Genomic DNA, 24,965 nt, shown 5'->3' with positions numbered 1-24,965 from the left:
GTGCTACACAGACCTCCGGGTCCCCTCCTTACCCCATAAAAACCCCAAGACCCCTCCTCACCCCACACAAGCCCAGGACTCCTCTCCTCACCCACACACACAAGAACCGAGCTGGCACGGATGCTTTTTGGGGGATGAAGGGATGTCTTCTGTCCAAGGAACTGATGCCCTGTCTCCTGTGCAGAACCCAGCTGTGAGCAGGGACCAGGACCAGGACCAGGACCAGGACCAGGACCAGGTTCAGCTCATCCCACTGGAAACAGGCTCCATGCTCACCTCAGCTGGGCTGGGACTAACACCGTGCTCACCGTGGGTCAGAGGCACGAGGAACCAGCCCGGTGCTGTTTACCCAAGGCATTCCAGGCTTGGGCAAGGACCTGCCACCCCTGGTGCTATAAAAAGCCATCAGGGCTGTGGCTGAGCCACACCAGCTCCCAGTTCCTGCCCGGGCAGGGCTCCTCACCTCCTGCTGCTTACGGGTAGGAAGCAATGCTTGTTCGGTGGCTCTGGGCTGGTGCCACCGCTGGCACAGCACTCTGGGGTGTCACCATGCCTGGAGAGATGAACAAAGAGCTTCTTCCCAGGCTGCTGCAAAACCTGTTCAGCTGAACTGATGTAAAGATAAGAAAACCAGGTCACTACCGAGGTGCACATTAGGGAGGCACAGGAGCCGTGGGTGGGAGGGGAGGCACCGGCAGCAGCTCTCCAGGGCAGAGAGGTGATGGTTCTCTGCATGGACACGCTGCATCCTGGGCAAAGGGGGTTTTGCCACAGCCAAGGCCTGTTCTGAGCTGGGTCACTCCCTGTGCCAGGACTGAGCCACACTGCTCCATGGCAATCTCCATGAGGAACTCTGCATCCTGCCTGAACAAATCAGCAGGGGACTGGCACATCCACTTCCTGCACATCCACTTCCTCCCCAGGTGTTTATTCATAGAATACCCCAAAAGCGTTATCCATCCAACATCTCAACACTGTGGCAAAGAGATACTCTAGAAAAACTGGTTTTACTTAAAAATACCTAAAAGGCAGAGTTGTGTGGAGCACCCAGAGCGTGCTGAAGCACACGGTGCCCCAGGGAACCTCCCAAATTACAGCACCAGCAGCTGCAGGTGGGGGGTGATGGAGGAGCCACACAGCCCAGGCAGCAGCAACAACTGCTCAGGACTTGCTCTACTCCCCAGAAATTTGCTTCTTTCTGATATTTCAGAGCCTCCATTAAAGCTCCAGGTCCCTGTCTGAGCACAGACACCCCGTTCTCACCACCAGGACTGTTTCCTGTCGGGCAGTCCCAACTCCAAACATCTCCTTAAGCAATTTGCACATCTTAAAAATAAAATCCTTTATTGATAATATGAATGTTTAACATGTTTAATGCCATCAGCTATAAAAATGATTAAAGACTTCAGCTTGGTACATTTGGCTTTACAAATTTACAAGTGTTAATGAATTAATACTAGTGTTATACATTTTGCACTTCATTATACTCCATTAGCCAGTGACAAACTCTGCAACAATGTCTGCTTAGGACTGATGTGAGTTAGAGAAGAAATATTTAGTTGCTTCCACACAGAATCTACATCAACAGTTAAATACTAACTCTAAATGTCTTACTGAATTAGTTGGATCCATTTTAATCCCTTGTGCTTAGTCTCTCTCAGAAGTTAGGCTACTAGCAAAAATACATTCTTTTGCATACCCCCTTCCCATATTATATTTCAGAAGAAACAGTACTCAGTGCATTTCCTATTAGACTTCATCATAGTATCTCTCTCTCTAGAGCTATCAATAAAGGGGATAATACCAGTTAGATTAATGTAAAAGCAAAGAAACTCGTTAAAGCAGTGTATACAAAAGCCTCACTTTTGAATTGGAAGGGATACATGGGCCAAAATCCACCTGCCCATCCATTTTTACAGTTTCTCTCAGCAAGAGGGAAAAAAAAAATCTCCTGTGGATACTTAGTTAAAAAAGTAATAAATGTGCTTCCAAAAGAGTCACTGCCCATTTAGCTCTGGCTGCCTCTGTCCCTCTGCTGTTTGTGCACAGCCTGCTCCACTGGATTAGGAACAACAGCCTAGAGGATCACAATTTAAAAGGCTGCTGTTCTAGTCCAAACACCTGCCACGGTGTGTGGGGTCACTCAGAGCAGCCCAGAGCTCTGCTGTCCCATGGGACGAGGCTCAAAGCCCCCAAGGAACCTCCCTGCCATGGCCACAAGTGCCTCCTCCCAGGGCACAGGGATCCTCCCCCCAGCAAAGGTGTTTTATCTATGGAAATACTGAAAACTGGCAAAGGAGAAGGTGTCTGTGGCAGTGGGAAGCTGTGCTCTGTGTAAACACCACACTGCACCCAGGGAAGGGCTCTCAAAGCAGCAAGTCCAGGTTCTAAATTTAGGCTCAATTCCCATCCAACACCGGAGATCATTAACTCAGGGTCGTGCTCTCAGCCCCTGCCACTGATCTGTGGGGTTTCTCCTGTATTTCTCACCACAGTGACTCAGAAAACCACTGTGCTGTGCTGGCTGCTTTGCCTGCAGCAAATGTTTCTGCACAGGAACCAGCTGCTTTCTCCCCTCTCAGGCCCAAATGCCTTTTCACACTCATGATTTGCCTCAAACTTAGACAATTCCTCACTAAATGGTTTTTTTTAATTGCCACATCTTCTTCCTATTAGGCAGGAGATCAGGAGCATATAAAGATTTCCCTAATACACTGTGTGTTCAGTACATATGTGTGTGATATACCTACACATATATACATATTCATTTCCACAGCAGTGATGATTTGGTTCCATAATTGCAGCCAAGGAAAGCCAGCAAGATCCCAAAGCTGGTGGGTAAAATCCAGGTCAGTCAGACACAACTGACAGAGATGAGGAACAAAATTATTGCTTTTGTTTATAGTCGAAGATCCCATGTTACTGTTGCAAAAAAAACTGTGTCATGTGGATTAGTGATTTTTTTTTCAAGTAATAGTGAGATCTTTGTCAAGTAACAGAAAGATCCTTTTCTCAGAAGTTCTACACACAACAGTAGAATGCTTGAGGAGCTCGAAAATTCTGGGTGACACACCACAAACCAGAGTTTAGCCATTTAAAGCACACAGGCATCTCTGCAGAATGTGTGAGAGGAAAGCAAAAAGAACTACATGGACAAGAAATGCTGTGAGAAAAAAGTATCCAGGTTGTATTACAGCTACATTTTACCCCAAAAAACTCATGTGCTTCCTCAAATTAGCTGGGAGCTGTGTCCTGAAGGGCACAGCATGGTTGGCTGTGTTGGTCTGGTGGTCACCTTACAGAATTTGTAGTGTATTTGCTAACTTCTTGTAGCAAATGGAAAGAATTCAAAAGAAAACCAGTGTTGGTTTCAACATTCAGGACTCAGAAGGATTTGTTTCTGCAGCTAGATGGTCCCCTCCTCACCTTTTCCCGAGAATCACATTCATATTGCAGGCTTAGTTCAGGCACTTTTATAAAATGTTCATCTGGAGTAAAAAGTCTGCAAAAAAATCTTTTTTCTGCATAATTTAAAAGTAGCATTTCAGTCCCATTAGAGGTTGATAGGTCCCACCACACGATTATGGTTCTCTCTAATGATTTGACTGTTGCCATGAGACGTTTGGAGGCTACTGTATAGCTGTAGTTAAGGTTTCTTCATAAACAAAAATATTTTCCTACCTATTAAAAAAAAAAAAAAAGAAAAAAAATATACTAAATGCTTTATACAGACAGAATCTGCTACTATGGAAATAAATAACATGGAGTGGAAAAAACAGTGTCTTATAGCTCCAGGGTGCTGAGCTGTGGAATGTCACATTCCCAGGTTCTGGAGACTAGCTGCTGGTTGGCAGGAGGATCTCCAGGTCTTTGCCATTCGACACGACAGCGTTGTTGGAGCAGCTGCTTGCCACGTCCATGGGGGCCCCCAGGGGGGACGCCTGGGCAGGGCTTTTGGTGAGAGGAGCAGGAGCAGCAGGTGACTGAGCCAGGCCAGGCTTCTTGGGAGGGATGGGCGGAGGGTTCCCCCTCTCTGCTCTAGGAATGGTCGGCGACTTAATCCCGGGAGACAACGGGCTGAGCGGGCTGGACACCTTGACAGGGCTGGGGGAGTGCCCAGCCTCGGTTTTGGGGCTCCCAGCACTGGCCAGGGTTCGGTAGTCCGTGCCAAAGGGGGAGCTGTTGGGGGAGACGGGTTTGATGGGGCCCTGCTGGCTGGTGAACCTGGAGAGCACCTGAGTGACCGTGTTGCGGGCCAGCTGCTTGGCTGCTGAGTTGTCTGCCAGGGTGGGGGACAGGTCCCGGGAGGGGGGGCTCTGCAGCCCACTGGACTGGTGGTCCTGCTCTGCCTGGGACTGGAACTTGTGCCTGGCTGCATGGAAGCGCTGGTTGATGCCCACCTGGTAGGAGGACTGGTAGCCAGGGCTGCTGGCCGAGGCTCCCACCAAGCGCTTGGTCAGCACCGGTGAGGAGCAGGGAGAAGGTGTCAGGGAGGACCCAGCTGTGCTGCTGGGAGACAGGGAGACCCCCCCAGCAGGGTGCTGGGACATCAGGTGCACCGGTGACTCCGTTCTTACGGGAGAACTCCCGTTCTCCACCGCGCTTTCCGAGGCTGCACCAGCAGATCTCTCCCTCTGAGCCTGGCTCTCTGCGGGGTGTGTCTGCAGGGGCTCCCCACCTGCCTGCCCATCCAGGTCACAATGCCCATTGGATTTTGCATAGGAGTGAACTGGTGCAGAGGGGTTGGGAAACATGCTGTGAACAGCTTTGCTTGTGCTGGCAGGGTTTGCCCTCTCTGCCTGCAGACACTCGGTCTGGCAAGACACAGACTTCACCGGGGGACTGTCGGTTGCGACGCCTCTGGACACCACCGAGGGGCTTGGCTGCAAAGGCTCAGAGGGACTGTGCTCCTGCTGAGAAGCCTCCAGCTCTTTCAGGGCTTTCTTCAGACATTCCACCTCTTCTTTGAGTGCTTTTGTACGGTTTTCTTCTCTGTTCAGCTTGGCTTTCAGCTGCTCCCTTTCAATGTCGAACTCCGAGAGCTGCTTTTCGACCTGTGCTTCCATCTGCAAACCCCGCTTCCTCTTGGCTGCCAGCTCCTCTTCCAGCTTGCTCACCTTACTCTTCTCCTTTTCCAATTTCAAGCTCAGTTCTGCTGTCTTCTGCCCCTCCTCAGCTGCTTTGGCAGTGGCTTTCTTGCACTCCACTACAAGCATGGAAGACAGTTGCTTGTGGCGTGCCCTCTCCTCCTCCAGCTGGCTTGACAGCTTCTTCTGCTCTTTCTCAAACTTTTTCACTTGGGATTTTTCAAACTCCACCTGCAAATTAAGAACAAAAGAGATTCTAAGGGAAACTTAAAGCCTTGAAGGATAATGCCCCAAAAAGGAACGGGGTTCACTGTGTATCTCGGAGAAATCACACAGTAAAAGATGGCAAAGGCTAAGAAAGAGGTTCTTGCCCCAGAAACCTGCAAGACAGTCTGGAATGACTCAGCTTGCACGTAGTAAGAATTATTACTTACTAGTAGTTTTATCATGTATGAAATTCAATTGACCTTTAGTGAGATATACACCCAGCCTGCCATGCACTGATGGAACAAGCGAGCCGGAGCAAAGCCTCCTTCCACCTCATTTACTACTTTGTCAGTTTGCCTTTTAAAGGCATTTAGGCTTTAAAATGCTGATGTGTTATGTGTGCTTAATAAAGGCAGCAGCGCTGGAGTAACTGAAAACAGTGGCTTAAATATTTATTAGCATCTCTGAATAACACCCCCAGGAGATCTCTCATGACTTATTCTGAATTTTGAGCACACAGAGCACCACCAATTGTAAGTTCAGCCCTGTTCTTGAGCACTCCTCAGATTTCAGGCTGAAGGAATATCTGATTGCCTATTAATAGCTTTTAGCACTGCTCAGCCACCGAAACGCCCCGAGAAATTAAGGTTGTTTTTCACAGCAAAATGATAAAAGCCAGGAGTGCCTTGGAGAGGGAGGTTCCTGCTACTCTTTCAACACGTCCCTGAGGGGTTCAGCACCCAGGAGCTCGGGGGTTTCTGTGGGCTGGGTAATCAGCAGCTCCCAAACTGTACCTGCTGGGTGAGCCGCTCCCGCTCCTTCTCCAGCATGTAGGTGACATCGTCCCCCTCGGCCGTGTCCTGGGCGTGCCGCTGCCTCTCCTCCTCCAGGTCCAGGATCACCTGCCAAACAAACACCAGGGGATGCCCAGCTGTGCTCACAAGCAGGGAGAGGTCAGCACAGACAGTCACACACGTCCAAAGCCACAGGGAGGGATCTGCGCCCTCGCACAGGCTCGAATGACACACGGGAGCAACCACTGCAGGCTCAGACATCCAAATTCAGCTCAAAGTCACATTTTTGGACAGGCTCAATGCTATGGTGTTACCTGGTCTAACTGAGTCAGTTTGTGAAAGAAGTTACAAAAATGTCACACTGCATCTGTCTTCACATCTTCATTTTATCATTAAATACCTGAATTGCGTGATTCTCCTCCACGCTGTGGAATAGCCTTGAGAGGTTCCTGCTATGAACATTCCCATCCCAGAATGGCTGGGGTTGGAAGGGCCCTCTGGAGATCACCTAGTCCAACCCCCTTGCCAAAGCAGGTTCACCTGCAGCAGGTTGCACAGATCACAGCCAGGAGGGGTTTGGATATCTCCAGAGAAGGAGACTGCACAGCCTCTCTGGGCAGCCTGTTCCAGTGCACTGCCACCTTCAAAATACATCAGTTTTTCCTCATATTCAGATGGAACTCCCTGTATTTCAGTCTGTGCCTGTTGTGCCTTGAAACTCAGAATTTCCTGGCAAATACAAACCCCAGCAGGAGCAGAGGTGCTGCACCCAGGGGACACAGCAGTGACAGGACAGTCCTTGCTATGGTTCCAGCAGTAATTCCCACACAGGCTTCTCCCCAGTGCCTTACAGGGATTTGAGGACTCCAGTGCCAAGTTTATTTTAAAGAACATTAATTTGTTCCTCCACTTAAGAGCAAGATGAGCTCTTGAAATGAAACTGCTTCCCATAAGGACCCAGTTAAGGAGCTCCTTCAGCTTTAACGCTGAATTACATGAATAATTGAAATTCTATTAACTCAACAAAAAAAACCCACTCAGAATACAAACTTTCCAAGAGGATCTGCTGTTTCTCATCACCGAAACTCTGAGCTCTCCCAACACATGCTCAACCTGAATTTAGCAGCTCCTCTTTAGCAGTTCCTCAGAAGCTCCGTCTTCCTGAAATTTAAGCTTCCAAATAATGCTTATATATCATTAAGTATTCAAGGGAGATTTTCACAGAAGGAGACAGGAAGAACAGAAGGAGAAGGGGAAAAATATCTGATTTTAATAGTATGATTTAATTAGATATTTGGCTGAAAAGTGAACCACAGTCTTGCTGTCACTTCCAGAGGCTTCTATTTCTGTGGAATTATGTGAACCAAGGACTATATTGATGTCAATATGCATCTGAAGAATAACAGGTGCTTCATTAAAGAGGCCAAATAGCATGGAAAATACTTCTGGTCACTCCATACTTCCTTAGGGAAGCACAAGGAGGTGCTATCTCATTACTACCTAGCACCAGCTCCTCAACAACCACTCACTACAAGCCACAAGCAGAACAGTGACTTTCTGCTGAGAATTCCATCTTCCAGAGACCCTTTCCTACATTTTGGGAAGCACTATACCCTCCCAGCTGCAAGCTAGCTCCTTTTTGGACTGTCCCAACAAAAACATCTTGTGTGTGCTTCAGATTTTGGAATTATAACTAATAAACTTACCAGCTGCATCACCTTGAATGAGAAGTTTAAACAAAGGTGTAAAGTCCTTTCACTCACCAAATCTGAGGGATTTAAATGTTCTTGCTGAAGTTAACATATCACCAAAATGCACATCTTACTTGAAGCAAAACCTACCTTTCTGTGTCTGCTTTCTGCAGCAGCCAGTTGGGATAACATTCTTTCCTGCATGTTCTTGCAATGTTTCATCACCACTTTCAAAATAGATAAAGGATTGGAGCATACTGGTTGTTTTTCACCATGATTCCCCTCTTTCAGGGTCTCAAAATCCCTCTGCAGAGCCATCAGTGGGTCGCTGATGTTGTACTTGCCATAGCGTTCCTCGATGAACGTGTCTCTGTGCTGGGCCTGCAACACAAAAACAAATTTGCATTTTAATATCCTTGAAGCAAACAAACAAAAAAAAAAAAGAGCTGAAGAAGGAAGCATTTTGTAGTTAATATTCCTCTCTCTCTGTTTTCCACTTAGAGATAAAGAGAACTCCACACAGTCTGATTCATATCCTGTTATCTGCTACAAGAATAGGAGCATTCAGACAGGAAAAAACACAAGTGTCATGTTAAAGGTTAACAGACAGGAGAGTAATTCATAAAACAAAGGGGTCTACCTGAAAGGCAGCACAGCCCATGCCACTGAAAAAATAAAAGTCCACCTGGACCTTCTGATCACACCAATAACAAAGGGACAAACACTCTGATCAAATTAATACCATGAGAAGGTAAGTGTAGGGTGAGGACAATAATCCTTCTACCATCAGAAGGGGTTTTCAAGCTGTTAAGTTTAAGGTTTCAGCTGGGCCCCAAGCTGATAAAAATGCTCATTAATACATTTAAAATGGGCAATATACCTCGAGTGCTGTGTCCAGCTCTGGCCCATCACTGCAAGAAAGACATTGAGGGGCTGGAGCGTGTCCAGGGAAAGGGATGGAGTTGGGAAGGGGCTGGAAAAGGGGCTGGAGCACCAGGAGCAGCTGAGGGAGCTGGGGGGGCTCAGACTGGAGAAAAGGAGGCTCAGGGGGGACCTTCTCTCTCTCTGTGACTCCCTGACAGGAGGGGGGATCCAAGGAGGTCGGGCTTTGCTGCCAGGGAACAAGGGACAGGAGGAGAGGGAACGGCCTCAAGCTGTGCCAGGGGAGGGTCAGGTTGGACATTAGGAGGAATTTCTGCATGGAAAGGGTGGTCAGGCCTTGGCAGGGGCTGCCCAGGGAGGTGTTGGAGTCCCCATCCCTGGAAGTGTTCCAAAAACGACAGGACATGGCCCTCAGTGCTCTGGGCTGGGGGACAGGGGGGTGTTGGGTCATCAGCTGGACTCGATGATCTTGGAGGTCTTTTCCAACCTTAATGATTTTATGAAAAGCTGGTGGTCTCCCACTAACAAAGACAATAAAATCTACAATATGGAAGTAAAGCCAGCTCTGGCCTGGATCAGATGCACAGCTGGGCACCTCCCCACTTCACAACTGCTCTCCAGGTGAGACACCTGGAGTGGTTTTTGTAAATGTTCTCATTCCCACAGCTGGAACAGAAGCAAACCCACACTATTCAGCCTGAAACAAGCCCTGAGGAGGTTAGAAAAAGCATGTGCTTGATTAACTTCTCACTGTCCCCGTTGAACAGTGATTTTTAACCAAGTGGCCCCAGACAAACAAGAAATAAAGGAAAATCTTGCTTAAAAACAGCATCTCCACAACACATTCAGTCTACAAACATCCTCATACCACACCTACCTGCCATGGCCATGACTTACATTCCACAACTGTGTGAAAGCAAAGAAGGTAAGAACCAGCTCCTGCTCAATAAAAGATCTAATCATTTACTGTCCCATCAGTGAAAGAAGCAGTTTGTGTGGTTTCCCTGACTGTGTCACCATCAAAGAATTTCGTGTTGAGCAATTAAAGAGTTTCATTCTTGCCAGAGCCTATAAATCTGTGAATTGTTAATAAAATCCTTAATGTTCTCATCCAGACTAAACAGAGTTTAGTTTCTCAAGAAGCAAGACAGGACTGATGAGGTTTCTTTGGTGACATGTAAGAATTGAGACAACTCACATGTACCAGGCTCCACATTTACAGTGTTTAATGGTTGGACTCGATGAGCTCAGATGTCTTTTCCAACTCAAATGATTATGAATCAGCCATTCCATCTGGAAATCTGTCTGTTAGGATACCAATAGGCTTATCCTACTGAATGATTACTGTGAAGTTCTGAAAACTAAACAAAACTTCATAAACACCCAGATATTAAAGTATTATCTGCATGTTTACCACCATGATAAGAAACCATGTGAAAACAGATATTTATGCAACAAAAGACACAGGAGGGAAAACAGTTCTAGATACAAAAGAGCCCTCAGAGCTGTCCTGGCTGGGAGAAACATAATCATTGCTTTCTACTGAAGTGGTTCTGGGCTTTGTGAAAACCTGGGACTCTTTCATTGTGGGATTCTGAGCATTTGTGAAAACCTGGGACTGTTTTATTCCCACGGGTACCACTGACAGCACAACCCCGTGCCCAGCAGAGCTGCTGCACCTGGCAGGGAATAACACCTTCCAAATCCCAGATTTAACTTGGATTCCTCTGGATCCACATTGTCTCCTAAGGACTGGTTACCATGACAATTCACACCTTTCCTTTTGCCATATAAATGGCTCTGTTCTGTTCTGACCTGGCCCTTTTTTTTTAGTGAGGCCACACATGTGGGTTTTCCTCTGCACGAGTTCCCTGCAGCACTGCAAGGCAGGAGTGAGTTCTAGTGCCTTTAACCACAGTGTGTTTAATTTAGAACAAACTTTAGCACCTTCAACCAGCCAAGCACTGTGTGACCCACAGGAGGCTTCTGATCCAAGCTGCACTTTTCCTGCCAGGGCACACAAATGACATGTTTTTGCCTCCAAACAAATGCTGCCTGTACTTTTATCAGATGTGCTTCACCTTTCTGCTCCCAGCAGAGCACAAACAGCAACTAAACCATCCCAAATGGAGCACAGCAGTTTTCCAGAGCTGGTGGAGGGCTCCAAGCAGCAGCCCCACACAGCCCTGACTCTGCTGATGGTGTGAATGGCACAGAGCTGGCACAGGGTGGAAAACAAAGCTCCCAGTTCTGAATGCAGAGCCAGCCCGTGCCAGCCTCGCTGGGCACCTCCCCAGAAACCCCCTCAGAGAACAGGACTGGCAAACTGTCCCCCATTTCTCATGGGACTGCACAAGGACATCTTTCAGATAGCAAGGACTGAGCCTGGCTCAAATGAAAAGGCAGCTCAGAAGCCAGGACTTCTTGGAATGGCTGTTTCCTGATGTCCCAGGATCAAAAATGCAAATATTTCACTTGAGCACACAAGGGCTGTAGTCACAGAGCCATGGAATATCCAGAGTTGGAAAAGACCCACTAGGATCATTGAGTCCAACTCTTGGACCTGCATTCTAAGGTGCAACCACGTGAGTGGCATGAAAAAAAATTAATAAAGTCAACTTCTGCTCTCCAAGGGAGAAGTGTTTGCATTGCCTTGACAAAAGGCAGAAAAAAATGAAACCAAAATACTTTTATTTGCATATCTCCTCCATAACCAAACCCAATTAGGGACATTCATCCTGTTTGGAGCTGGGTTTTAACCCCTGCAGTAAACACCCACAGAGGAACAGCTCACACTCACAGAAACCCCTCCCTCTCTATCAGCAATACCCATCAGGAACTGTGGATACCTTTGATCAGAGCTCCAGATATTGTTCTAACTTTACACAATGAAAAAAAAAAAGGAGAGGAAGGAAAAGATCAGCCCTGGAAATGGGAGGGCAATCCTGGATAATGGGGCAGCCCTGGTTTAATGAATCACAGGAAAAACTACAGGCTGTTTTTTTTTAGGTTTGTTTGGTTTTTTTTTTTTTCCAGGAACAGGGAATCTTCAGTTTTTCTGAAGAATTTATAAAAATGACTCAGTGAAACCTCAGTATAAGTGTGGAGGGAATTTCTACGTGACTCAAGCTTTAAAAAGCCTGTAAATATAAATTGGGATATCCATCCAGCTGGCCTAATTGCCTTGACAGATGAGCTTAATCCCAACTCATCCCAGTGTTGGTCATTCCACAACCACCCAGGAACATGGGAGAGACCCTTCCAAAGGGCACCAGTGTTTCAACAGTGTAAACAAACCTTGCCTTTACTGGGCAAGTTCTTCCTAATAAAATCTCAAAGAACTGGGATTAAGGTGTGTCCCCCTCCATTTTTTGCAACACTGGAGGTGTAACCAAAGCCCTGTTTTCCTTTGCTCCTCACAGCACTGATCCCTGTTGAATTTAGTGGGATGGTTTATTTCCTGTCTGGGAAAGAACAAGTAGTTCTTCCTTGCTACTCTGAGCAATTAAGTGTTTTCCTGCACTGGCATGACAAACAGATGAGACTATCATAACATTAAGAGCTTTCTCAAGTCCAGCTATTCTTCTTTAATAGCCAGCAGAGCATAAACACTTAATTAAAGTTGTCTAGACTAGGAAAAGTCTCAACCAGGTCATCCTACACTGACCACATCTCGTTTGCAAAAACAGACCCAGTGCTTTGGCATTTGGGCCACCGTGCACTTGGGAATGCAAACAGGGATTTTTTTGCAGAGCAGTCACCAAAAATCATCGAGGCAGCTCTTTGAAAATGAAGTCACAGTGCCATAATATGCAGAGGTTGTTTTATACAGGTGTGGAAGTGTCACAGAGTGACTCGTGCTCCTCACTGAGACAACTCTGCAGCTCAACTTCTCCACCACTGGAGGACTCATGTACAAACATCTCCAACAACTGGGATTTTGTCCTGTCTGAACTAAAGTTCAGTCTTAAATACAGTTGTTCAACCTTCAAAACAGAAGGAACTTCATGATGGAAGAGAAATATTCTGCTAGTGAGCCCAAAAAACTTAGACCTCAGATCCCACTATCAGCCTGCTGAAACACAGAGATCCACAGGAAGACAGGTTTTGATAGTAAGGAAATAAGGTTACAAAATGCATTGTTAACTCAGGGGTGGAAAATTTCATCTGGATCAGAGATGACATATATACTCCCAACAGCAGCAACTGTGCTTTGAAAGAAGATGAAATCCTCTGCAACTGGATGATCTCCTATTTTAGCACCTCCACCTGCAGCATCTCAAATATGCAGCTGGGAATTTCCTATCAAAACACTCCAACCCCTGAAGCAATTAAATGGATTACTCAGCAGTTTGGAAGACTAATAAACTGCCCTCTCCCAACAGGAAAAGAAGATAACATTTAAGCTTGGGCTGCTTTTAAAAAAGGAAGCAGCCACGCACATCAAGTGCTCTTAAAAATAAAACTCCAGACTTCTGGAAGAATTAGGCAACAGCAGAGAGGGTTCCATGTGAAACTGGCTGGCTTTGAGCTCCAGTTTGGGTAATGGACCACTGCTGGTCCATTTGGGAAGAGATAATTCTGATTTCATGGAGCAGAAGCAATATCTGACCCAACTGACAAGATATTTCCCATGCAGGCAAAGCAAAGGCTTCGCTTTCTTAGGAAAAAAGCTACAGTTTCCTCTTGGGATTTCTAGACTGGTTTGGGATGAATGTTTCCCATAACCTATTTCTGTAGGATTTTTTTTTTAATAAAAGATTTCCTTTTGCTGAAACCTTGTTTATGTGACAGCGTTTTCTCCCTGCATTCAATCATCTTTACAACTTGTTTTACTGGAACATCAAACAGGGAATTTCCAAGACTTTGTTTCAAGTATTTCTTGGACACAATGTAGAGTATTCCTCCTGCCTGTAATTTCAGAGTTCATCAGCACAAGGCAAACACACTGTTAATTAACTGTAGCTACTGTGTATGCAGTTCTCCAGTAACAATTTGCACAGAAGTTCCTCCTTCATGCAGCAGAGAGTGGAATAATCTTTAAATAGCTTCTTGTTGCTTTGAACTTCCTTATTAGCTTCTCTCCCCAGAGACAGATATTGGGAATAAAGACAGGCTGAGGTCACAGTAACCACTAACAGAGAAGGGAAATGGGGGTGGGGACCACTTGCTTTGCCCAAAAATGAATGTCAAAAAATGATGGAGTGGGATTCCCAGTGTTGCTTTAGCTCCAGCTCTGCAGCAATGCCAAGCACAGAGCCACAAGCAAACTGCTCCAATGCAGCTTCTGTCTTAATTGCCATCATTATATCAAGTGGACAAACCAGATAAACGAGAGCTGCCCACTTGGAACACATGTAGGGCCTGTTATCAGCTTTGGAGAAGACGTGGAGTTTCCTTAGGAAATGTCAAAAGAGCATAAAATTGCAATTTCTTTCTCTGGGAGCTTCTGGTGCAGTGTGTAAAGCCTGGCTGTGCCCAGCTCCCAGCTGGTGCAGGGATGGCACCGTGCTCAGGAACTGCACCTTGGTCACCCCTGAACCAGGGAGCCCAACGACACCCTGAGAGCTGAAATTCTGAGCAGGAGCCATTCCAGAGTGGGAACCATTCCCACACCTCTCTGCTCCCTTCTTCTGCACCTTCCTGGGCACCGAGGAGGTGAAGAAAATCAGGGTTTTTTTTGAAAGATCCTGGCAAAGTGTGCTGCTACAAGCAAGGAATAAACAAAAAACTCCCCGAAGCTGCAAGCAAAGCTGTGAGGAAGGGCTGCATTCCAGCAGGACAGCACCCCTGGGAACGCTGCTCCAGGGAAGCTGCTTTCCAAGTGATGCAAAAGCCCAATTTGCCCCATCTGTAAAAGATTTAGCAGCATCTGCAGCGAGGTTTTGTATTACTGAGCTTTTCTATTTAAACAAGAGGTAGGCTTCAGGTTTTGAAACTGCTCTGTAAACTTAGTTTCTAAATCCACTGACCAAGGAACACTTAATTTTGCAGTGCATTAATATTGCTTCAGAGTGACTCACTGAACTCAGGAGCAAAGAGATGAACACCAGCTCCCAGTCATTAACACAAAATAGTTTCTATCCCAGTGTAAATTGCCTGAGGCCTCATTAACATAAAAGAAAAAAGCCAGAAAGCTGTTTCCCGTTTTCTGAAAGCAAACAGAACTTCAGTTCTAATGTATGGAAAATTCTCTTTAAAGAGCAGGGGGGGGGCAGGGAACAAAGTGCTCTAACACAGCACTAGAGACCCATTTAAATATTGAATTGTTTCCAGTCGTGGTGTGCTATTTCAGAAGATGAACCTGTGGTTCCTGCAATCCTTTCCACACAGCAATAAGGACTCAGAGCCTAACTCTTGGTGTTATGCAACTCTCTGACAGCATCTGGGGTTTTTTGGATGATATAAACACAATTATAGCTACAGGAAAAGGAGCACAATAAGAAGTGAGACTTAAGGTCTGTTCCAACACTGAGATTTATGTAGTGGACAGGAAGCTACTTTCAGGCAAAAAAAAGAAAAAAAAAGGTTTTTTTTCTTTTCTCCAAAGAGATTTTAAAATAGAGGAAGCAAACTGAAGCACTGGGAAAGGGTATTTTGAACACAGTAAACTTGTTCACTTTATATGAGTATAATTGAATAATGATATTTTTATTTTTTCAATATATTTTATATTTTTATATATAATATATATTTATATACATAATATATATTTATATATATGATATATATAAAAATATATATAATATATATTGAATAGATATAAAATATATTGATATATAATATATATTGAATATATAATATATATTTCAATATATAATATATATTTCAATATATAATATATATTTCAATATATAATATATATTTCAATATATAATATATATTTCAATATATAATATATATTTCAATATATAAAAATATATGGATAGATATAATATATATTTCAATATATAAAAATATATGGATATATATAATATATATTTCAATATATAAAAATATATTGATATATAATATATATTTTAATATATAAAAATATATTGATATATATAATATATATTTCAATATATTAAAATATATTGATATATATAATATATATTTCAATATATAAAAATATATTGATATATATAATATATATTTCAATATATAAAAATATATTGATATATATAATATATATTTCAATATATAAAAATATATTGATATATATTATATATATTGAAATACATAAAAATATATTGAAATATATAATATATATTGAATATATATAATATACATATTCAACATATTTTATTTTATTCAATATAAATGAATAAATAACTGTTGAAATTGAAGCAATATTACAATTTTAAATGGACATTAAAAGGCAAGACCAGGTTCACAGGGAGAGATGATTGTCCTTATTACAATGCCCAGCACCCCAATACACAGGGAAAAAAATAAACTACAGGAAAAACAAGGCCACAAGTCAGGGAGGGGAATTCCTGCTATGCTGGAAGCATCAGTTAGAGGTGATCTAACAACTGCTCTGGGAGCAGCAAATACATCCCAGAAGTTTAAAATTCCACCCCAGCACACGAAGAGCTGGGGTGTGAAGAGATGTCCCCAGAGAAGGCAGCAAGGATAAAAGAGTAAAGATTTGGGCAGGGAGGAAAGCAAAGGAGCACAAGTGGTGTCTGGGACCCCCAGCTCAGCAGCTCCAGCCTGACCCAGAGGGCAGCAGGGCCTGTGCCAACCAACGAGGGCCTGAGACCAGGAGGGAGAGGGAAACTATTTTAAGCTTTGTCATCTGCATGCATGGATTCCCTCTGCTAAATGCCAGATGCAAAATGTTTGTCTCTGAGTGTGCAGGAGGATCAATTATTGCAGACTGGGTTACAGCCAAATTACAAGTTTACAAATGGAGGGGCTTGTCCCCTGCAAGTTCTTGTCCTTTCCTGTTATGTAGCAAAGGATTTGCCTCAAACGTCCAGAGTTCAGAAGCACTTAAATCTGAACTAGAAGTTAAATCAGCCCAGGAAGGGAAATGCATTTTTGCTACTATGTGGGAATTAAATAGGCAGATAAAATTCTGATTTTTAACCACTGACACTGATGTGTTTAATGTAACTGCTGGGGAAAATCACCGGCATGATTTAGGAGCGTGTAATCCCCTAATAAAGTTCAGAGGTTTGAACTCCACCTTTTTCCCCAACATATACCTGCACTTCCCATAAAACTATCACTCCTGCAAAGAAATCTGGCAGCTGAGGCAGGATATAAAGTCCACAACACTTTGGGAACAGAGAGAGCTGTGAGACCACAGTCAGACAATTCCTTCCCCAGCCCTGGGTGTTCCAACCCCTCTCAGGGCAAATTACAGCCAAATTTGTCCAATATATGCAAGTTAAACTAAATGCTCTCAGAGTTTCAATCTTTAATTCGGTCTTAAAAGGTTTTTCTTTTCTTCTGGGCAGCACTTAAATGTATCAAAACGTGAGTAAACAGATTAGCAAGGTTTCCTTTAATTAGTCACACACAATCAAAGTCTCCAGCCAGGAAGGCTCGGTAAAGCTGTTACCACAGTTACTATCAGCAAACAAGGAGAAAAACACAGCAAACCCCAGAATTTCTCTGGCTCTATATTCCAAATAAGTGGACAAAGCAAAGCTGGGAGTTCTCTGCTGCTGAACCTCTGCCCAGCCACCAGATTAAGCAGTTACACGACTTTTCCTTCCACGTATGGAAAGGGCAGCGTGGGCTCCTGCCAGCAGGAAGCCAGGCTTGGGCTGCAGCATCCCTGGGAACGGGCTTTTGGATGTGAGGAGCTGCACAGCTGGAGATCTGCAACATCTCCCACTGCTGCAGGCACTGGCCAGTTTTCAGGGGTTGCAATTTTCATGCTCAGGAGGCAGCAAGAGCCAGTTCTGACTCGAAGCTTTCCCTGCCCTTTCCTCCCACCTCCAGCTTTCCTCACAATCTCCAGATGAAACCCTGCAGCATATCCCTGACAGAAGAAGGGGAGAACAGCACTAACCTTTGATTAGCTTGGTATTTTATACTCCATAATTATCAAGCATAGGTTACAATTTCATTTAATTTCGTCTCAGTTATGAGGACTCGACAAATTATGTCAAAGGGTATTCTGACTGTATTAATGTCCTCACATGAGAGGGAACTGCAGGTTAAATTTCAACAGAAGAGATAATTGCTTTACACTGGAAGGGAGGCAGTAAAAAGCCTCTGGAATGGAGCTGCTGCATTCCTTCCCTGTGCTCCATTACACGCATTTCACACTGAAATATTAAAGTGAGGCTTGTTTGGGTAACAAATTCTGACCACACAGAATGAGAAAACAGATCCCAGGACAGAGGAGAAACAAATCTCTTTCAAAACAGGAGGTAAACCTTTCCACCTGATCCACAGTTTTGAGAGGGTGAAGATATACCTCCAAAACGAAAATATTATTTAAATGCAAAAACAATTAACAACAAACATAAGCAGAGGACACCCCTCTACTCCCCCAAAAGGTGTTTGGAATCAAGCTACAGAAGCTTTTGCTGGAAAACCAAGCCCTGCAGCTCCCAGGCCTGCAAGCTGCCATTCCTCTTTTGAAATAGCTGGGAATTTTAAACATTATGAGCAGTGACAGCTCAGCTTGGAAAAGCCTTCAATATTCAACCCTGCCACAACTCATTGCTTCAAAAATTGACCCCTTCCATCATTTATAGCACTGGGGTTTTTTCCACCTTACTGAGGCTGAGTGCCAACCAGGTTTCCTAGCAGTATTACATATATATTTTTAAAATTTTCCAGGCTTAATATCAACACAACAAACTGGCCAGAGAGTACCACAGACCACACCACTTCAGCCAGTTTTCCTGCACCACAAACAACCCCTGCAAGAAGAGGCTCCAGCACCACTGTCCCTTGTCCCATCACGTGTGCTCACACCACCACCACCACATCACCTGCACTGATGTGGCTTAAATTTGACTTTTTTTTTTCAGCAGTTTTAGCTGGTTTCTGCCTCACTGGAAGGCTACACTGATGCTTGTGCCAGCAAAGGGAAAGAATAAGTGTGGGGCTCAGCAGTGCCAGCTTATGGTGGCTCAGTCAATACAAAGCCACGGGTGCTTTTCACTGTTATTCTCACTAAAAGACTAATCTGGGAGCCCTCCTGGTGAGCAGAGTTCCTGCTTTAAGCAGCCCTTCCCTTGCTAAAGGAGAACAAAACCAACAAAGGAATTCTGAGACAGCTTCTGCACAGCAGAAACACGTGGTTCTTTTATGAGGAAGGATGGAAACACGCAGGTAACTCTGCATTTCAACACTGAAATGCTCCTTGCAGCAGCTTCCCAAAATTAATTCCAAGGCACAGGTGATAATACAGCATTTATTATGTAATCCTGCTGATATTAACATGGGATTCTGAGCCAGTAATAAGTCTTTGCCTCCCAATTTCACCCTGGATACAAGTGCTCTGCAGAACTTAAAACAGTAGAACTGATGTCATTTTTGCCTCTTATCCTGGTACTTACAAACATACCTTTAAGGCCTCTATGACAAGATCTCTTGCTTCTAATTCTCCCTCTAGAATGCTAAAGAGTGTCAGTAGTTCTGGTTTGCTGAGTTTTTCCAGATTCATCCTGAAAACCTGGAAAAAAAATGGAACAGAGTTTAGTTTAGGTGTTTCTTTGGACATTAAAATCAGTATTCTAAGCTGTGACATGTAATCTCCATTTAACTTCAGCTTCCAGATTTTGGATTGCAAATTGCCCTGAGGGGGGGAAGGGAACAATAAACAAGGGGATCATTTTCTCTCCAGCTTCCAAGACCAGTTGTAGAAGATGCATTGCCACCTTTTCCCAGGGGACACGAACATATGCACACCCAGATGGTGAGGGCAGAGTGTGCAGGCTAAAATGACAGGATAACATTCACCAAGAAGTAGCCAAAGTTAACAGGAAAGGGGGGGGAAAAACATGGATATTTAAAAGCTGTAAATGACACATCTGGATCAGGCAGCTGCAAACATCACTGAGGAGCTGTGATGAATGAAGGCCAAGCTGGGCCACCCACACAAGCTCCATGGTGAAGGGAATATTGCAGTGCTGAGATATGTTTCCTAGGAATGCCATTATCCATTCCTAATGGAACAGGCCCAAACCACTTTACAAAAATCAATGCCACGGAAAATACACATTTAATTACCACTATTTCCAACTGTTTCACTATCACCATAATTTATTAAATACAATTTTACTGACTACATAAGAACAGAGATCCATCATCTGAACTGCACTTAAAGAAGCTTTTTATTCCCTTGCATCTTTGCTGCTACACTTAACGCTGGCCAGTAATAAGCCTTTTCATTACATTATTTTGTTAAAAATGGAAATAATTGCAAGACTAAATCCTTGTCTGTAATGCAGATATATCCATTGAGACAGTCTTGTGCTTTGCACAACCGTCAAATGCACTTTTCTGAGTTCAGGTTTCACCAAACTTCATGTCAGTAAGAAAATGCTACAGTACCAAGAAGCTTCTCAGAGACTTCAAACTCCAGTGGCAAGTGATAAAGGGTTAAACTGGCCTTTACTGGAGAAGCCTATCCAGCTAAAACGTTCAGCTGAAGCCTAATTTGTCTGAAGTCACTGCTCCTTTACAACTGATTTGCATAACTGTGCCTTGGAGAGTTATACACAAAAGCAAGTTCTGTCTTGTTTGTGCCAGAGCAGTTTTCCAGTCACTGGGAACAGAAAGTTCTGCTCAGAGAGGAGCAAGCAGCTTCATACAGCAAGAGAAATCAGAAATGTGCTCCCTGCCCCTCTGCTAAGCAGGGAAGGCTGTCATCACACGCTTCCTGCAGTGTTTTACATGAAATTCCATAAAGCAGCAACATTTCTCACTCTCAGACTCTTCTGGCTCACCCTCCCACTGCCACGGGCTGCTCAGGAAGCATCAGTGGGAGTGCCCACGACTGGCTGTTCCAAACCCAACCTAACTGGACACCGTGGATCTGTCAGCAGTGCACCCACACATTCCAGAGGAAAACCCACGAGTGGGGTGTTTGGAAAACCTCTTCAATCTGTCATCATGTTAAAAAAGCCTGATCTGGAGCTGACACAAGGGTGTCACTTCAGAAACTCGCTCTATTGACTCAAATCACACTTGGGTGGGCCAGGACAGTGCTGGTCACTCTTTAGCAAGAGTTACACCTTCTGAGCAGCCAACACACCTTGAGTGGGCCAGGATGGGAATGACCATCAGCTTCAGGAATGGCTGGAGAGTTCTGTCACCACGAGGATCCTGCCTAGCTGAGAGCACAGGGAAAGAGTGTGATTTACAACTTGTTTCTCTTAAAAAGGGAGAGAATGCAACAGAAGCAGCAAATTAATGCTAAAATGTAACTAAGCAGCCATACAGGGTGAGGAGAGAGGGCTTGTTTTTAGCCTTTAATATTTACTATGCTTAAGTCTGAGTTGCACCACTTCCCTGGGCAGCTTTTAAATGTGGAATATCCAAACATCTGCTCAGGAGAGGCACCTCAGTCCTTGCTCAGGCTAAATTCACAGGTGCTAAGACTGAATCAGTACTGAGGGGAAATAACTTTTTCTGCCAGATACTCCCCAAGTTATATTGGTTTTCTGGCATTACAAACCAGAACTAAAAAGGAGAAGTTTCCTTTGAGATCTCGGAACAAAATGTATCATCTAATTCTGTCACCCCAGGACAGCAAGTGTCCAACATGGACTTCCAACGTGACTCTATCCAGGCTTTTCCCTCAAAAAGGGAGGACATAGAAATGTGCAGCTGCATCTCTCCATGAGCTACCAAGCAGCTCACTCTTACAGCAGGGGCAGCTACCAGCTGCAGTTTGGCATTTAAAAGCCATTAGTCTGGGCAGTAATAATTTCTACTCTATATCCTAAATACTCCCATTGTGACTTGTACTTCCCAGTGTTATAGGAATAAGCCCTGCTATTCTTACCATGCCTCTGTAGTCTTTAATCAGCTTAATAACATAAACAAGCCCTGGCCTAAAATATACAGGTAAAAATACTCAAGAGAAATAAAGAGCAGGAGCCAGTTTGCAGCGGCAATCGTTTATACAACAACAAGAGGTAACATTAAAGGTATAGAAGTGGTGCAGCCTCAGCTTCCTTGTGTGTAACCTGCTGCTTTTGGACCTCCAACTGCTCTGCTGGCATCAGTTGCCCCACACTGAGGGGACAGACTGGCAGCAGAGGCTACAAATAAGGTCACTGCCCTAAAAAAAACCATTAAAATGCATCTGTATTCTGCAGGGAGCTTCTAGAACCCACCTGGCAGATTCCTGTTATGCTGAATGGATCATAACCCCAAGTGTTCCCTTTCAGGGCCACTCAACCCTGGGGAGCTGAAAACTTGGGGGGGAGAAAAAAGTTCTGTTCATTCTAAGCTGTTATTTTACAAGAACAAGAAGCACCTCTGGATCAAACAGCTAATAAGCACATATTTGAGCTCCTCCTCCCCCTGTCCAAATCTAAATCCAAATCCATTCCCAGCCCTTCAGCATCACAGGCTCCTGAGCTGACCATTCCAAGGCTGCTTTCAGGCTACACATCCCTATGCCTTCCCTCTTCCCACTTTGTAACAGAAGATCACATCAAACCTATTCAATCACCCAGTTCTCCCCCTTGCAAACAGCCCCCTTCTGCCAAAGGGATCTGGGTGCCTCAGCTGGGGAACCTGACCCTCTGTTTCCAAACCTTTAACCAGGAGATAGGGTTTCCCAGCATCAGAAACAAGATCTAGCAATTCCCAGGGCACATTACCCCTTCCCATCCAGGGAAACAGGCTGAGTGGAATCAGAGAGCAAACCACAAGGACCTCATTATTTAGTCTGATGGTATAAATATTTTCCCTGAGCCTGAGATATAGCACCATTTTTGGACAATAAGCCCGAGTTTAGAGCACAAACAAAGATAATTACTTATTGCTTGCCTAAAGGTGAGCTTCCTCTCAGCTATGGACCATCAGAGTCTCCCCAGCAGACTGTGAGTGGAGATAAAACTCTTCTAAGAAAGTTATTTCCCAGTATTTAACTGAAAATAACCATCAAGAGCAGTTGAAATGTACGTACAACCACCCAAGCCAACAAACCAGGGGGAGTTATCTTTGGCATGTGCCACTTGAGGAACAAAACAGATAAGCTTCCAGAGCGTGGCAGCTCCTCCTCGCCCTGAATCACGGCGAGGTGATTATGAAACCAGTCCAGGTTCCATTTCACTTGTCTCACACACATACGAGCACGAACCAAGCGAAAGAATGTTGCCAGCACAGGGGAACTTCACCCACCCACTTGCAGCAAAGGTTGGAGGCAGAGGGCAGCAATCAAAGATCAGCCCGAGGCACAGAGAGGGGAGTTTGTCAGGTGGAAGCTTCAAGATCCTCTGCAAGCCCTTGGCTCAAAACTCTTCCACTTAGAAGAATATAATGAAGAACAAAGCTTGTTGTTCCTTTTTCCTCCGAAACAGGGTATTTCCAAAGCTGTGCCAACGCAACAATGCCTCCCTCTATGTCCACAACCCCGAATCAGCTTCCTTTTCTCTTGCCTGTCCCCGAAGAGGAGCTGATATTTTCCAGGAGCCAGCACGGGCAGTCGTGTAATCGCATTCCCAGGAGAACCCAAATGACTAGTTTGGGAACTCCTGATAGACAAGTTCCCCGAACTGCTGCTGCGTGTGTAGCGTGATGTTCGAGTCGTAACAATAATTACACGATATGTTTATGTAACAGGGAAAAAAAAAAAGCCAAGGATGCACTTTATAATTGTGCATCCACGGTGCTACCTGGCGTTGCATCACAACTGTGGAGGATTAGGTTAAAATGAGAAGGGTTTATGTGTCTATCTCACAGGAGAAAGGACATCTACCCCCCAAAAAACATCCTCGCACTGTTATTTTTTTAAGTACTACTGGGAAAAGAAGCAAATCAGCAAAATTTTGAGCGTGTGCTTTGTGCGAGTCCTTGAACAGCCCCCGTGCAGCTCCTTGAAAGAGAATCAAAACCATCGCTGACCTTCAGCCCCCCCAGCCCGGGGGGAGCCTCGTCCCCTCCTGCCACACGATCGGTGGTGACCCCGGCACCGGGACGGGACGAGGGTCACCCCGGGACACGGGGCAGCTCCAGCGGCACATCGCGGGCACCGGCACCCCGGGAGGGGGCGGCTCGGTGCCTCCCGAGCTGCACAACCGGGCCGGTGCAACCGAAACAAAGGGAAACGCCGCCCCGGAGCCCGAGCCCGCCGCCGCCCGGAGCCCCCCGAGCTCCCCCGGCACCGGGGGCGGCACCGCGGGTCCCGGGGGGGACAACAACCCACCCCGCCGCGCCAGGCCCGGCCCAGCTCCCGGGAACGCCCCCCGCTCTCCCCGCGGCCTCCGCGCCCCGCGGTACCGCCCAAGCCGCGGCCGCGGCCGCCCCCGCCCGCAGCGGCCCCGCCACCGCCCCTCTCTCAGCCCGCGCCGCCCCGCACCTGCCGCTGCCCGCCCGCAGCCGCAGCGCCGCGCCAGGACGGGCCGGACCGAGCGGGACCGAACGCGGAGCCCGAGGCGGGACCCGCTTTGCCCCGCACCGACCTGCCCTGCCCTGCCCCGCACCGACCTGCCCCGCGCCGCCACTGTCGCCGCCGCCGCCGCCGCGCCGCTCCGCTCCCCATCGGCCGCCCCGCCCCTTTGCCCCGCCCCTCCTTGATTGACGGCGTTCCCGCCAATCAGCGCCGCGGCCGCCGCGCCCTAGGGCCAATCCGCCGTGAGGAAGGCGGGGAGAAGGCGGGGCGCGGCGGCGACAGCCAATCAGATGGAGTGGGCGGGGCGCGGAGGGCGGGGCGGAGGGTGAAAATCCCTTTTGTTCGCGGCGGAGCGAGCGGGCGGCCGTGATTGGCGCGTCACTTCCGCCGCGGGCGGGGTGGAGCCGCCGCGGGCGGGGCCGGGGGCACCGCCCGAGCCACCGCCCCCGCGCTGAGGCGACGGGCCGGGCGGGCACCCGGGAACAGGGCCCGGGCGGCGGGAATGGAGTGTATAAAAACTCATCGAAAGGAGCCCCGCAGAGCTCCTGCTTGGGAGAGCGGCGGTGCCTGAGCTGGCGGGGGATCCGGGCAGGAGTGTGCCCCCTCAGGGAGCCCGTGGCATACCAGAGCCCCTCACAGCCCTTCATGGTGCCCGTAACAGACCAGTGCCCCTCAGCCCCTCATGGTGCCCGTGCAAGGGCGGTGCGTTTCAGAGTCCCTCGTGGTGCCTATGGCAGACCAGTGTCCCCTCACAGCCCCTCGCAGTACCCATTTCAAC

The 24,965-nt window shown here is 46.2% G+C and overlaps 1 protein-coding gene across 4 annotated transcripts; it reads right to left on the bottom strand.

Moving 5' to 3' along the window:
• Positions 1-1,327: 1,327 nt before the first annotated feature.
• On the bottom strand, positions 1,328-24,339 carry CTTNBP2NL (CTTNBP2 N-terminal like). Of its 4 annotated transcripts, XM_051808570.1 has the most exons (6): positions 24,155-24,275; positions 20,876-20,954; positions 19,184-19,291; positions 7,930-8,160; positions 6,089-6,196; positions 1,328-5,318 (listed from the first exon to the last, which is right to left on the bottom strand). In XM_051808570.1, exons 3-6 carry the CDS (start codon positions 19,280-19,282, stop codon positions 3,837-3,839), a joined length of 1,920 nt encoding a protein of 639 aa, XP_051664530.1. In that variant the 5' UTR covers positions 19,283-19,291; positions 20,876-20,954; positions 24,155-24,275; the 3' UTR covers positions 1,328-3,836. The 4 variants fall into 4 exon arrangements, with proteins under 4 accessions (XP_051664530.1, XP_051664532.1, XP_051664531.1 ...); XM_051808572.1 differs by lacking the exons at positions 20,876-20,954; positions 24,155-24,275 and adding an exon at positions 24,283-24,339; XM_051808571.1 differs by lacking the exon at positions 20,876-20,954 and having other exon boundaries at positions 24,155-24,286.
• Between the last annotated feature and the right edge of the window lie 626 nt (positions 24,340-24,965).

The sequence above is a fragment of the Manacus candei genome, unplaced genomic scaffold (assembly GCF_025592945.1).
Source record: "Manacus candei isolate 608988 ecotype Guabito, Panama unplaced genomic scaffold, ASM2559294v1 h1tg000073l, whole genome shotgun sequence".
Classification (NCBI taxonomy): domain Eukaryota; kingdom Metazoa; phylum Chordata; class Aves; order Passeriformes; family Pipridae; genus Manacus; species Manacus candei.
Note: the sequence above shows the minus strand (reverse complement) of the source record. Positions and strands in the feature narration are given on the sequence as shown.